This window comes from Pipistrellus kuhlii, unplaced genomic scaffold, assembly GCF_014108245.1.
Source record: "Pipistrellus kuhlii isolate mPipKuh1 unplaced genomic scaffold, mPipKuh1.p scaffold_m20_p_6, whole genome shotgun sequence".
NCBI lineage: Eukaryota > Metazoa > Chordata > Mammalia > Chiroptera > Vespertilionidae > Pipistrellus > Pipistrellus kuhlii.
The window spans coordinates 35519644-35534457 of record NW_023425562.1 but is presented as its reverse complement, the minus strand read 5'-3'; the positions used below and the strand labels follow the sequence as shown (position 1 = coordinate 35534457).

The 14814-nt window shown below is 41.1% G+C and overlaps 1 protein-coding gene across 6 annotated transcripts in view; it reads left to right on the top strand.

Moving 5' to 3' along the window:
- ATP9B (ATPase phospholipid transporting 9B (putative)) overlaps positions 1-14814 on the top strand; it is a 138427-nt gene that overhangs the window by 98606 nt on the left and 25007 nt on the right. For all 6 annotated transcript variants that reach the window (XM_036417788.2, XM_036417786.2, XM_036417787.2 and 3 more), the window contains 2 exons: positions 8892-9004; positions 12801-13049. In XM_036417788.2, coding sequence (XP_036273681.1) covers positions 8892-9004; positions 12801-13049 — 362 coding nt within the window. The remainder of the gene's footprint in view (positions 1-8891; positions 9005-12800; positions 13050-14814) is intronic.

Genomic DNA, 14814 nt, shown 5'->3' with positions numbered 1-14814 from the left:
TTTTTTTTGGTCTTATTTTTAACTGCTTTTATTATACCTCTCTAGTGACTTTGTAAGAGCAAAAATTGCTTGTTTATTATAGAATGACATATAAGCTAGTATTGGGTCGGCAACTAAGTACTTGCGGATTTTTTAAAGAAAATCAAAGACAATTTTTTCATGGAACTAAATAACTTTATTTTGTAATGTATTGCCCATTTTGATCAATAACCTTTTACCATCTTTCAGGCAGCATCATAATCCCACGTTCAAAAAACTTCTGATTTTTATTAGCAAAAAACTGAATCAGGTACGATTTGACATCATCATCATTATTGAAATTTTTACCATTCAAGGAGTTTTGTAAAGATCGAAACAAAAAGTAATCAGATGGTGCAAGGTCAGGACTATATGGTGGATGTGGCAAAACATCCCAACCAAGCTCCATTAATTTTTGCCGAGTGACCAAAGATGTGTGTGGCCTTGCATTGTCATGATGGAATACAACACCTTTTCGATTTGTCAATTCGGGCCGCTTTTCTTCAACTGCATTGTTTAATTTCGTTAGTTGTTCAATGTAGACATCAGAATTGATCGTTCGGTTGGGTGGTAAGAGTTCAAAGTAGACAATTCCTTTGTAATCCCACCAAACTGATAACAAAACCTTCTTTTGATGAATATCAGCTTTTGATGTTGTTTGAGTTGGTTCACCTGGCCTGCTCCACGATCTTTTCCGCTTGATATTGTTGTAAACAACCCATTTTTCATCGCCAGTTATCAGTCGTTTTAAAAATGGATCATTTTCATTACGTTTCTTTAGCAAATCGCAGCTGCTAATGCGTTGCGTTAACTGTGATTCTTTCAGTTCGTGAGGAACCCATGTATCGAGTTTTTGAACATAGCCAAGTTGTTTTAAGTGATTTTCAATGCATGTATGTGATACATGAAGCTTCTCTGCAATCTCACGTGTTGTACTGTGACAGTCCGAATTGATTATTGCTTTGATTAGGGCGTCATCAACTTCAACTGGACGACCAGAGCGTTTTTCATCTTTGAGTGAAAAATCACCAGAACGAAATTTGGCAAACCAATTTTGACACTGCCGTTCTTTTAAGGCTTCGTCACCATAAACAGCACATAACTTTTTATGAGCTTGCAATGCGTTTTTCCCTTGTGGAAATAAAAAAGCAAAATATGATGAAAATGTTCCTTTTGATTTTCCATTTTTCAACGAACGCCAAACGAAAACTACAAAACAGATCAAAAAACTTTTTTCACTGATTAACAGCTGAATAGCCAACTACCAAATAACAAAATGTGTTTTACATTTGTACTACATCTGCAAGCCTAAAAATTCAACTGAAGCCATATGTGTGTGAAACCCGCAATTACTTAGCTGCCGACCCAATAGAAGAAAATAACAGTAAGATGGGTAAATTTGGTGTTTTAACAATTACCTTCTCCTAAAGAGTCTTACCACAAACAATTTATCTCAACTTGAGGTTTCATGCCCAAAATTCTATTTGTCTTTATTTTGTTTTGTTTCTTTTATTCATCAAAGAATTTGTCAATCCATAACATACTAGAGACAACACAAATTGAATGCAGCAGTATAATAAAAACCAGATCAAAGATTCAGTCCCTCCTTGATTTATTGGTTTATGATTTCCAAATAATTATTAGTGAAATAGAAATAAAATAATATTTGTATAAATGGTAAAGAAAATATGTCTCAAATAAAATTCAGCATTTTAAATAAAATATTAGAAAAGTTCTCACTATAATCAGGAAGAAGAAAGAGAAATCTGCTAACAACACTGCTGTTTAATAATTATTATTCTAGCCATTGCAACAAGATAAGAAGTAGAAATAAAGTAAACAACAAAAAGAAAAAAACAAATGTCTGCAGATGTAACAATCAACCAAGCAAATCACTTGGTGGAAACAAGCGATCATTAGAGTGAGTGGCGGGTTCCAGATAAAAGCAGCACAGTAGCCCTTTACGGGTAGAATAGACTGGAGAATAGCACCCTTCCTGCTAGTCAAAGTCCATGCAGAGCATGCACATAGGGACCCGATAGCCTAAGTCCTCATCGAACACACATGCTGGGATGTGAGGGTGGCAGAGGGCACATGTGTAGAATGTCCAGCCATCACAGAGAAATGGAAAAGAAGACAAACACATCCCAAATGTGAAATCCTCATTGCAGAGATGGAAGCCTCACAACCAAGTCATACATTTGATCACTGCAGGGCGTCAGATCCTGTGTTGGATTGTTTGGGTTTCCTTTGGCCTGTCTTTGATGGATGTTGAGTACTGGCCATGCAGGCGATGCTCAGGAAACAAGAGTAACTCAGAAATAACAGCATGAAGGGCTCGGGTTCAAGCGGATCGGTGGAGGAAGAACCTTCAGAGTTTCCCTTACTAGCTGTGTTGAGCTGATGGGAAGAAGTTTAAAGAACGAGCCTATAACAACATAGAAAGCAGGCAAAATGGCATCAGAGGATCCAGAAATGAAGTTGTTGCTGGAAATTGAGAGAGTAGCCAGAGAAAAGCACATCTGAATTTGGAATTACTCTGACGCATAAGAAGGGGAATACTGAATGTAAAGCCAACAGGTGCACAGGTCAAGGCATTTACAGAAGAAAACTACCCTGCTTACCAACCAATCAGCCTGGACTTCATTGACAAATATAACCGGAAACCAAGAATCACCTACAGAAATCAAAGTGCCAACATGAACAAGTGAGCTGTTCCCAAAGAAAAATTCAGTGGCTTTTACAAAGAAATCTAAAAGAACCATCAGTGAAATGTTTAGAATTATAAGAAAGCTTAGTTACACATATAAACCCAGTGCCAAAGTTAAACTACATCATTTCTGTGTATCCACAACAATTGGGACACTTACTGTAAACATGCCGATTAGAATGGCAAGTAAACATATAAAGCAGTGTGCGTGTGTGTGTATGTGTGTGTGTGTATATGTATGTGTGTGTATATATATATACATATATATATAGAGAGAGAGAGGGGGGGGGGGGCGGGGGAGAGCGCGCACACCAGGTTCTTAACATCCAGAACAACTGAAGGCTCGGCTGAACACCAGTTTGCATGCACAGCAAGTGAGGGGGCTGAACTGTTGACCTGTTGGATAGAGAGAGGGGCAGGGCTGATCAGCAGCAACTGCTGGCGAGGTGCACGCTCTCTCTCTTTCTCTCTCTCCAAGAGGTCAGCAGTTCAGCCCACTCACCAGCAGCCTGGGGTGGCTGCTAATCAGCCCTGCCTCTGATCAGGCCCAGAAATGCTAACTGGCATAGAAACTAATCAGTCATCACCAAATCTGGGTGAATTGTGAGGAGACAGTGGCTGCCTAAGAGGCAGAGCTTTTGATGCTGACTGGCATAGAAATCGACCAATCAGAACCTACTCTGGGTGAACTGCAAAGGCCAAACCTAAAGTGGGGGCTGGGAGGGGTTTTAAGGGCAACAGCTATTTGGTGTAAGAAGTTGATTCAGTTTTTTAATGACCGGTTTGGCAGTATAGTGCATATGACTAACTATCAGTCCAGATATAAAGATTATGTGTTTGGTCTGCCAAGATCATCTTCTCCTGCTGAAAAAGGCTCCCCCTTCCCCATTTAAGCAATCCTATCCTATATTATCTATACTAATAAGAGGGTAATATGCTAATTAGACTGGGTGGACTGGCCATCTTCCAGACATCCGACTTCCTTCTGGACAAAGCTAAGGTGGTGGGGACCAAGGCAGAGGCAGTTAGGGGTAATTAGGCTGGAAGGGGAGGGCAGTTAGGGGCAATCAGGCAGGCAGAGGCAGTTAGGGATGAACAGGCAGGCAGGCAAAGAAGTTAGGAGCGATCAGACCAGCAGGGGGGCAAGGTAGGGGCCATCAGGCTGGCAGGGGGGCAAAGTAGGGGTGATCAGTCAGGCATGCAGAGGGGTTAGGGGCCATCATGCAGGCAGGCAGGTGAGTGATTAGGAGCCAGTCCCAATTTGTAAGATGGATGTCTGACTGCCTGTTTAGGCCCAGTCCCTGTGGGCCTAAACTAGCAGTCAGACATCCTCCAAGGGGTCCCAGATTGAAGAGGCCTCTAGTCCTCTAAAATAAAAGCCTAATATACAAATCAACTGAAGGCCAAATGACTTGTGGAATGACCAGTCGTTATGACATGTACTGATCACCAGGGGGCAGACATTTGATGCAGGAAATGCCCATAGCCCACAGGCCCCAGGCCAGCTAAGACAGATGCCAGCTGGGGCTCCTTGATCATCCCGCCAGTCTCCCCGCAGAGGGAGGTGACCAGTGGGGGGCAGAGCTGCTGAGTGGGCGGCACCAAGCCGGCCAAGGTATTTGCCGGCAGGGAACTCCCCCCCTTCCCCCCAATCACCTTGCCAGTCACCCAACGGATCAGCTCTGATTGCTGGCCAGGCCCAGGGACCCTACCTGTGAACAAATTTCGTGCACTGGACCTCTAGTTAAAAATAAATGGAAATTAAAACATGTAGGACTGGGTCTCCTCCTTCCTGAGGGTATGTGGGAGAGGGAGTGTTGGCTGTGGCCATTCATCAGGGCCACACTGTCCAAATCATAAGTGTGCAAATAGAGCACTAATTTTCTAATTATTCTGCCACTGCAAGTAGGTGAATAGGATTCAGCTCCATCTGCACTTGGACACTGTAAAAACATGGTGTCCACACAGGGGATGGGGGCCATGGACAGACCTGATCCGTTAATTACATGTGTGCTAGGACAGATCCCCTAACCCTCAGAAGAAGCCTTTATTGTGGCCAAGGCTCTGTGATGGGACTGGCACAGCAGGAGGGCACTGGCACACATAGATTTCTGTGCATTGGCAAGTCACAGCCAGATCCCAGAAAGTGTTCTGTGCCCCTGAAACAGGCGCATTTCTCATGTTTACTCATATGCATGTGCTTTCCAGGAACTTAATAGGCTCTATTTCTATTCCTCACTTTGATTATGTAAAATATACAGGTCTTAGGGTCACTGTAATGGCCTCCATCACCCTGCAGCAGCAGGCCTGACAGGGTAGTTGTCAGGTGGAACTCTTGTTGTCAGGGAGAGTGGGAAGCAGTTTGCAGACATCTTCCAAGGAGCCTGAGCTTTGGCTGGAATGAAGAGCCTCTGAGGAGTCCCACGTTGCTACATAACTATGATGTGGGGCTTCCCAGGAATGCAAATTGGGTTTATGCTTCATCAAGAAGCTTTTTGACAAGAGATCTCCCTAAGTGCCACTGTCCTTGGCCGGAGCAGAGTGAAAGAGGCAGGGAGATGCAGCACCCCAATAATCGAATTACAGTTTCCTTTTAGACAAGAAAGCAGAGTGGTATAATTAGGTTTGATTGGAATGCACGTTTCCGGTAAGATCTGAAATTAATGATGTTGCTATAGTGACACATCTGTGGCCACCAGTGCGTGAGACATAAAGTAATTCATTCGGCAGGAGCTGGCATCTGTGAGCTGCCAGGATGTGGAACATATTGACACTGACCAGAGATACAGGCGCTACGCGATGAACAGTGCTACAGCTGGAGCTGCACCTTGTCAATCTGCTGGACCTTCCTCTCTGGTGCCTTTGGTGGTGCCACTGGTTTAGAACAAAGCTGCAGAGGACTCATAGGTTTTAAAACATAGTGTGGAGTCAGCCTGTTAAAGCCACACACTAATTGTTTGTTAGGCTGTTTTTATCTTCCTGTAGAACAAAGTCATTCCTGAAAACATTCACTAAAACAACAGGTTTCTTAGGACTCACAAATTAACTTAAATCCATTACCCAAAATGCCATGTTGCTTGGATTTGAATGACACACACGTTTCCCAGTACAGAGTCATCTGTGCTGAGCCATGCTGCTTTCACAGTGTGCAGAGTGCCTGCGAGCCACACTCTCATGAGGGGTGAGCAGTGTTCTGTCTGGAGATGGTGACGGGGTTTTCAATTGGGGCATTTGTAAGCAGTCCTGCTGACACAGTCACTACAGTGTGGGTTTGGGTGTGAGTTCATATGTTGGGGTGTTTGGACACTCCAAAGATGAACAAATCCTACAGTGCTGGGAACGTCATCTTGGACAGCAAGCACTGTAGGTGACTCCACATTAAATGGAGTCCGATAGTTTTAAAGAATTAATGCATACTCTTCAGTTTGATGAGTTAGAAGTTTTGTTTATCCTTTCCTTGTAAGGTCTAAGCTTTGTGTTTTAGTATAGTCATCAACCCCATTGCAGAACTAGAACCTTCACAGGAAGTGATGTGCAGGCTGGAAGCTGCCAGTCCTATGAGCTATGGGCGGGTTGTCTCTTGTTTCCTATAGTAACCACCTCTCCCTCCTCTGCTGCAGTGGGTTCTAGTTTTAGTCTGAGGCCAAATCACCACCAGGGAATATTTGCTCAGAAAGCTCTGCATCTGCTTCTCTGACACTGTTCCTCTGCTAGTTGTGTCACATCTGTCACCACCCTGAGAATGACGCCTGCAGGACTTATTCCTTAGAAGTTAATTTCCTCTTTGCCTGTTTTGCTCATTGTAGTCCAAAAGAACTGCTTTTATTAAAGAGCTACAGCCTTTTTTTTACAGGAATCACAAACAAACCTTTTGTTAAAAGACAATTCCTGTCCATGGAGCCAGTATCCTGACCAGAGGTCACTGGATGCTCTGACCTGGGGTCTCTCAGCCTGTACCTGGCTGAACTAGTTCCACCCCTTTGCCAAGTTTCAGATTCGGGACATACTAACTTCTGCTATATTAAGACAATAAAAATTGTAGGAACTGACAGGAAGATAAGATCTGCAAAATAAGTTTCATACTGATTTTTTTAGTAACTGATTTTGTCTCCTCACACTGACTGCTATACCTGAAGGCACAGAAGTACAACCCAGCACGGACCATACTGCTCAGAGTCCTGCAGTCAGCTATGGAAGCAAAACTTCCTTGAAATTTTAAAAAGCATTTTCAGGATTCACCTTAAAATGTGAGAAATCATATATGCTACTCATTTAAGGCATGTCTGCATAAATATTTCAGTATCTTTAACCCAACAAGATGTGAACTTATTCAAATGCCAAAATAATAGACACAAATTTTTCGTTGTTCATTTGATGAGAAATGCTGATTATATCAGTTTTAAATGGCTTAAAACATAACTTAGTAGCAAGTTAGAATTTTAGAAAGTGCAGCAGTTGTTGCACAATGTTTGAATCAAATGACAGATCTTCAGGATGTATCTATAGCTCTCTCGGTATTTGGCATAACCACTGGACAACCCTTACCACAATCTAAGTTTAGAATGTTTTCATCACTCTTCAAAGCCTCCTGTATACACCAGCCTCCATCCATTCTTCCCCATCCCCACCCTGCCCTAGGCAACTCCTAATCTTACTGCCTCAATAAATTTGCTAATTGGATTTTTCAAATGCCTGGCTTCTTTCACTCAGCATAACTGACACACTGTAGCATGTGTCAGTGCTTCATTCCTTTTTATTGCTGAGTACTATTCCATTGCATGGACATGCCACATTTTATTTGCCATTTATTAGTTGATAGACATTAGCATTGTTCTGGTTTTTGCCTATTGAATAATGCTGCTATGAATATTTAAGGTTCTCACTATGGCAGTCAGGCAAGACCATGTGTGACATTACCTTTATATAGAAAATCCTAATCATCTAAAAATTGTATTAGAACCAATAAATAAGGTTCCAAGATTTGAGATCAAATACAAAAATGAAATGTATTTCTATACACTAGCAATAAACTGTCCAAAAATGGAATTGAATAAACAATTCCATTTACAATAGCTTCAAAAATAAAGTCAATGTACCAATGCATAGGATCTCAAAGTATTAAGATGCAACAGTATTCCCCAAATTGATCTACAGCTTTGAAAAGAGCGCAGAGAAGCCCAGGGAAGACAGCACCAGAGCCATCCAAGCAGGACTGATGTGTACCTCACAGGGGGGTCAGAACTCCAAAACCAGATGGGCCCAAATTACGTGCATATATTAGTGTGTTTTTATATTAACTGATTCGTAAAAAGTGTTGAGGGTCTCCTTCCAGAGCCCTAAGATATATAGCACTGTGAATTTATTGCCACTTAATAAAAACTCACCAGCTGCCTGAAGTGTGGTGGTATCTCTGCCCACCTCTCTCATGACATTGCTTCACTGCATCTGCTTGTGTATCTTTTTGGTAGGAAGCCGAAATCACAAGCTCTCAGAAAGTTGGCCAGCTTGTGCACCCCTTAGCTTGCCTTCCTCACTGCCTCACGCCACATTAGTGCCTGGCCTAAACGACTGGCAGTCCCAAGAAGTGACCACTGACTGCATGAACACTGTCCTCACCTGCCAAGGAACCAGTGAGCACACCAGCAGCTCACAGCTACAGAATAAATGCCTGCCTTCCCGCTCCTTTCCTTTCTCTTCCTTCAGGGCTTAGATGCCCCTGCTTCTGTTCAATTAAAAATATTTAATTTTTCAAAATAGGGTTGTTGTTTTTAACTGATATACACATTAATTTGGGGCTAGTTGTCTTGCTCGGATAGGGCTCTGTCATGTGATTACATAGCTGTGACTCCAATGTTGCAGTTTTGTGCTTGTCATTTTCAGAACAGGCATAAATGGCGTTTGTGTCAAGTAACGGGCAGAGGGGAGATTTTCTTCGCAGAACTAGGCCCCTTCACATCATTTAAGTTACTAAAAGTTATTCTTGACGTGCTGGGAAGAACACTTCTTGTCCTCACTAGTAAGATGAAAAGAGTGGCAAAAGACATTTCAGGAGACTGTCGAGGAACAGAGATTGTGGCAGCAGAGGTGTGGCAGAGGGAGGGAACACCACGATCTCGATGAACCACCTGTATGCTCTCATTTTTTGTTGCTCCTTGTATCATAGGAACCCTCACTCAGAATGAAATGGTATTTAAGCGGCTGCATCTGGGCACTGTGTCCTACGGGACAGACACGATGGATGAGATCCAGAGCCATGTCAGGAGCTCCTACACACAGGTACGACTTCCGGTGAGCCGTCAGTTGCTGGTCTGCACACTAGTGAAGTCCTTTCGTTAATCTTAAAGCATTGCATTAGTTCCATCATCATTTCTAACGTATAAATCAAGCAAAAGATTTAGACTAATTTGAAATAGGCATTTCTATACTGTAGAAACAAGGCATAGTAGCCTTAAATCACTTTTTCTTGTTAAATTTTCTTAGTGAACTATTTATGAAATTATTCTGTAAAGATGGTATTTCAAAAATACTAAATAGAATGCTTTATCAGATGTTTCATAACAATTCCTCTGGTTTTCTTTATAATTAATAAGACTTTTCATATATTTTGTTTTTTCACCTTTTCAGTAAACAGAAGTAGAAAGTACAGTGTTAGAAGCCTGGGTACCTGTTATTCGTGTCAGCAGGTGCAACAAACTACAGGCCTGTTCAGTCTGCTTCACCCAATGCTTTTCAAGTGAAACTCACATATCTCATGATTTCACCTATAATAGTTAGTCTGTCTCTAATAGATAAGGGCTCTTTTTTTTATGACATACCTTAAATCTCGATTTTTCACTGGGCCCCAGAGGAGTTGTGTAAGGTGGCAAGCACAGGGACTGTTTGCTTTCACTGGCGGTTAGGGTGTTTGCCTGTCCCATAGGCAGTGGACTACCTCCAGTGAGTATGGCCTGGAGTCCTGACATTCGAGGCTTTTGACGTTGGACACGGTCGGGCTAGTGTGTGAGTGCATGTTGAGATCTGAGAAGGGGTTGGAGACAGACCATTTCCCAGTGTTCGTTTTTTAGGCTCTGAGGTCTCCATACCTCTGTTCCCAAGTTGTGTATTTCCTTCCTTTGGTTTTTCTTCTACCTGTCCTATAACCTGAAATCACTGATTCAGAGCGCTCAAACCTAGCAGCCAAGGGAATCGAAGATTCTCCCATGCGAGGCTGCTGTCTGTGTCACCAGTCATCACTTCCTTGGGCTTTTCCTCTGCCTCTTGGTAGATTTGTTGTGGAATCTAGTTACCCACATAACAGTGAGCCAAGGCTTGTCAGGGTCACCAGGGCAGCCAAGACTCAGTGCACCAAGGCCCTGCCCCTCGTAGACTGGACCGAATGTACTTGCACCTTTCCCACTCAGACAAAGCTCAGGTGTGGTTGGCACTGTTGTCAGATCCATAAAAACTTCTCTGTCTTCTGCAGTATTCTCCAGTCAGCATATACTTTACTTTTGAGATGCTGTCAAATGAAAACAATTTTATATGTGTACACATTAGCATGTATATATACTTTATCATGTGCACACATGTTTGTCATATGTGTGTATATCATGCATGCATATTTATCGTGTGTACATATTTATTGTGTGATGTGTACATATCACGTGTGTACATATTTGTTATATGTAATGTTTATACACTCATACAAGCACACACACATGCACAGATACTCAAAGCCAAGCACTTTATTAATTCAGCTATCACTCATTTCAGTCGGCATACTTTGTAATCCAGAATATAGGTGACCCCAAAAAATGATACTTTGAATGATTATAAAGTCAGTTTTTATTAACATATGGTTCATTTTCAAAATTTAAAATAATCAACAGAAATGAATAATTTTTTTTGTCAATGCCTGTTTTTAAACTGATGACCATTCTGGTCCAAACACTGCTGGTAACACAAAGCAGTGGAATCACAAACATCAAGAATAATTTTGTTCGGTATTTGTATATCCTCAACTCATCACTGTTGCCAGTTTTGAACTGTAACCCCATTATAAAGTCTAGTGAGATAAATTTTCTTTGTTCAAAGCTTAGTCTGGCTTCACCCATTATTTCAAATTAGTTAAGCCTAAAAGGAGTGAACATTGAATTATATTAGCTGTTAAAGTGTATAAAAAATGTATATACACTTTGAATAATTATAAAGGCAATGTTTATATTTCAACTGTGTTTCAAACTTCCAATAGCATTTTAGAATTAATTGCCTTTGTTCAAAACTTAGTCTGGCTGAAGAGAAAAACATCAGTTGAAGTATCAGCTGTTAAAGTGTGTATACGTGTTTTGAGGACACCCTGTATTTATTAGTAGAAGAAAAATCTAAAAAGTCTTTTTCGCTCTCCTACCGTGTTTCCCCAAAAATAAGACATCCTCCAAAAATAAGACCTAGCGCATGGAAAGATAAGACATTCCCTAAAAATAAGACCTAGCGCAACTTTGGAAGAAAAAATTAATATAAGACACTGTCTTATTTTCGGGGAAACAGGTTAGAAACCTATGTTGGGATTGAAATGGTACCAGGTGACATCTGTTCTTTTCAAAATTAACTTATATTATCCATGAACTAGAGGCCCAATATACGAAATTCGTACAAGGGGCTCGGCCCTCGCAGCTGTGGCTTCATCCAGGTGTCTGAAAGGTCATTTGGCTGTCCGGTCTAATTAGCATATCATGCTTTCATTATTATAGATATGATTATGATAGCTCCAAATAAGTGATTTTATTAGATAAAAATAAAAGAGGGTAAGATGAGTCATTATATAAAAATAGCAAATATTTAATATTTTCCCATTTAAGAGGACTTCCAATTTTTTATTTTTTATTTTATTTTATTTATTTTATTTTATTTTAAAGAGCTATCTGTTGGTGACCTGGTTAGACAGTCCTTTTTATGTGAAATTTACTTTACTCCTTATGTTCTTTATTATTAAGATGACAGTAGCCTACTAGGTCCACTGTAATGTACACAAATCTTTTATAACCTGGTTATATTTCCCCGCTGGAAGCACTGGTGATAGAGGGCATATCTTTAATGGGATTTGTGCAAAATTAAATTATACAGCCATCAGTGAGCATAGCCTAATGCAGAAGGTGGGCGTCAGCGAGTTTCTGCTATAACGGCAGCATGTGAGCAGAACGCAGATGTGGGGTCTGAAGCTCGCTGACAGGGGTGCCAGCTGAGCAGAGAAGTTAAACCCTTCATTAGACAGCACTGTAATTTGATGGGCAGAGTAGTCACGGTTCAGTGGCTCTGCACGCCCTGTCCAAAAGCGGCAGGCTCGGTGCTAAGGAGGATCGTCACAAGTGACTCTGAAGTTACTGAAGAAATGTTTGACAGTCCTTTGGGGTCAGGGGGCGTGTCCCTCCCCCAAGTAGGAGCTGAATAATAAAAGTCATCTGCTTGGCTGATGAGGCCCTTGAATGCAGCTGAATGTAATGAGAGCCAAGCAACCATCAGTGCTAACTGGGTGGTTGCTTCAGGAGAACAGGGTTTTGAGATATGACGTAGGGGTCACTCCTCCTCAGAATCCAGCCATCATTGGTTATTATGATCGCCACAACTGGACTATAACTTTAGAAACTGTTGCAAGCTGGATTGATTTATGGTATTCAGCAAATGTTTATAACATTTTAAGTAGAGCATTTATAAACAAAAATGAAAGAGGATGTATTATATACCATTCTATTTTGTTCTCAAATTTACTCTGCTTTCAGAAATAGTAAATAAGCAGGAATTATAAAGGACTCAGCAAGTTAATGCTACAGTTAGATTGAATCTAGTAAAAGGAAACTGTTAGGTGGTAAACATTATAGCAAATATTTTTGGGTACTTGACAACTGGGGATTACCACAGCACTTGCAACAGTCAGATAAAAACCTTATCCTACCAGCACATATGGTGTAGGAGATCATCAGCAGGAAATCAAATCAAGCTCCTTTTTTTACCCTAATTAGTTTGTAAGATAATACATGTTCATAATCCCAGTGTCAGCTATGCTTCGTCTTCAACTTTGTGACTTCCATATTCACAGCTGCACTCTCAAGCTAGTGGAAACAATACCAGTTCAACTCCACCAAGAAAAGCCCAGTCTTCAGGTCCCAAAGTTAGAAAGAGTGTGAGCAGCCGAGTTCACGAAGCAGTGACGGCTATTGCGCTTTGCCACAACGTGACTCCGGTTTACGAGTCTCGAGCCGGCGTGACTGGGGAGACTGAGTACGCAGAGGTGGACCAAGACTTCAGCGATGAGAACCGCACCTACCAGGCCTCCAGCCCAGATGAGGTCAGTCACCTTTCACAGAATCTCATTTCCCCGTGTTATTCCTCAGAATACAAAGCTGTGTCGGTCTGTGTGTTTCACTGGGACTCAAAAGCATGAGCATGAGTTCTTTTAGGAGTGAACAGGGGAGCTTTAGAATAGTGTTAATGCGACAGGCTGGGAAACCTGGGTAAGTGAGGACTTGCTGCATGTGCACTTGATCCTACTGTGTCCACACACCTCAGAGTACTAAAAGCTAGTCACAGGGCAGCAGGAGGGAAGTCAGTTGTCTGAGTGTATGAACTGATTTGAGTCTTGACAGGCTGCGTTACTCAGTTTCTTCTCATCTCCAAATGCATCATCAGGTTCACATATTAAATTTCCGGTTATGTTTGCCAGAATTTAAAAAATTTTTAAATCTACAGAAAACAGAAATGATAAAACATTAAATATGGTAATCAGTAATTTGCAACTTTATATTATTCTTTGATTTTTAGTTTAATAAAAATTTATTATTATCCTAGCCAATTTGGCTCAGTGGATTCAGGAGACAACAGTTTTATGTCCAGCATCAGCCTACAGACCAGAGTCCAGGTTCAATTCCAGTCAAGGGCATGTACCTCGGTTGCAGGCTCCTCCACATTCCGGGTCCTGGTCAGGACTCATGCAGGAAGCAACCAATTGATGTGTTTCTCTCACATCAATGTTTCTCTCTTCCACTCTCCCTAAAAATCAATGAAAAAATATCCTCAGGTGAGGATGAACAACAACAACAAAATCTATTATTTAACTAATTTGCCCAGTTCCCATACAGTCTTAGTATATTTTATATATAGTTTTCTTATATACTCTCTCCACTGTGGGTTCTTCAGATCTCTGTAAAGTAATCAAGCCAGCCATAGAAAATAGTTAAATATACTTTATTACACATCTACATTATTACATGCCAAAAATAAGTATAAATTTTGTTGAAAATACATAGGATTTTTCATCTTAGGTTTCTATAATACTTTTTGAATCTTAGGTTAGGAATTCACAATAGAGAGGGATTTTCTTGATTCAAAGATTACTAGAACTAAGTAGAAACTGTTTATCTTATATTTAAATGTGGACTTGTTTAAAATTTCTTCCTACTTTGGGAATTGGACAATGATTAAAAAGTAACAGAATAATTATATAACCATTAGGAATACGAATTTTAGTCTGAAAATGAAAAGGTTGGATATCATCATAATTTTAAAGGGCTCTATAGATGCAGTATTTGTGGGTCCCTGAAGCCTGAGGACGGTCATCTAAGGTCTCAGTACTGAGCTGAGTAAACTTGGCTACACTAGGCTAATGGAGGATGGCGATGGGTCCAGTCACCGGTGCTGCTTCAGAAACATTTTTATTAAATCAAGTGCTGAGGATCATGCACCTCAGAGCTCCACTCAGGGGCAGGACCCCATTGATGTTTTCTGTCCAACCTCAGCTGGGACCTGTCACAATATACATGCCTAGCAAGCAGCGATGTCGTCAGAAGACCACAGTGCTTTATGTTCCTCAGCTCTGTACCTCACAATCCCCATGCCATTATGGCTGTGTCATCTCAGCCTTTAAAGAGAACACACTTCATTAAGTAGAATGACCTCAGTGTTGATTCTACTCAATAGAAGTCTCATTTTCATTTTCTCAAAATGGAAAGGATATTTCCCTCACGCATGTGCATAAATAAGTCTTCGCAATACTAATAATGGAGTTCTGGGTGGGTTCATCAAAAATAATTAAGGTTTTGTGAGGCACAGTAATG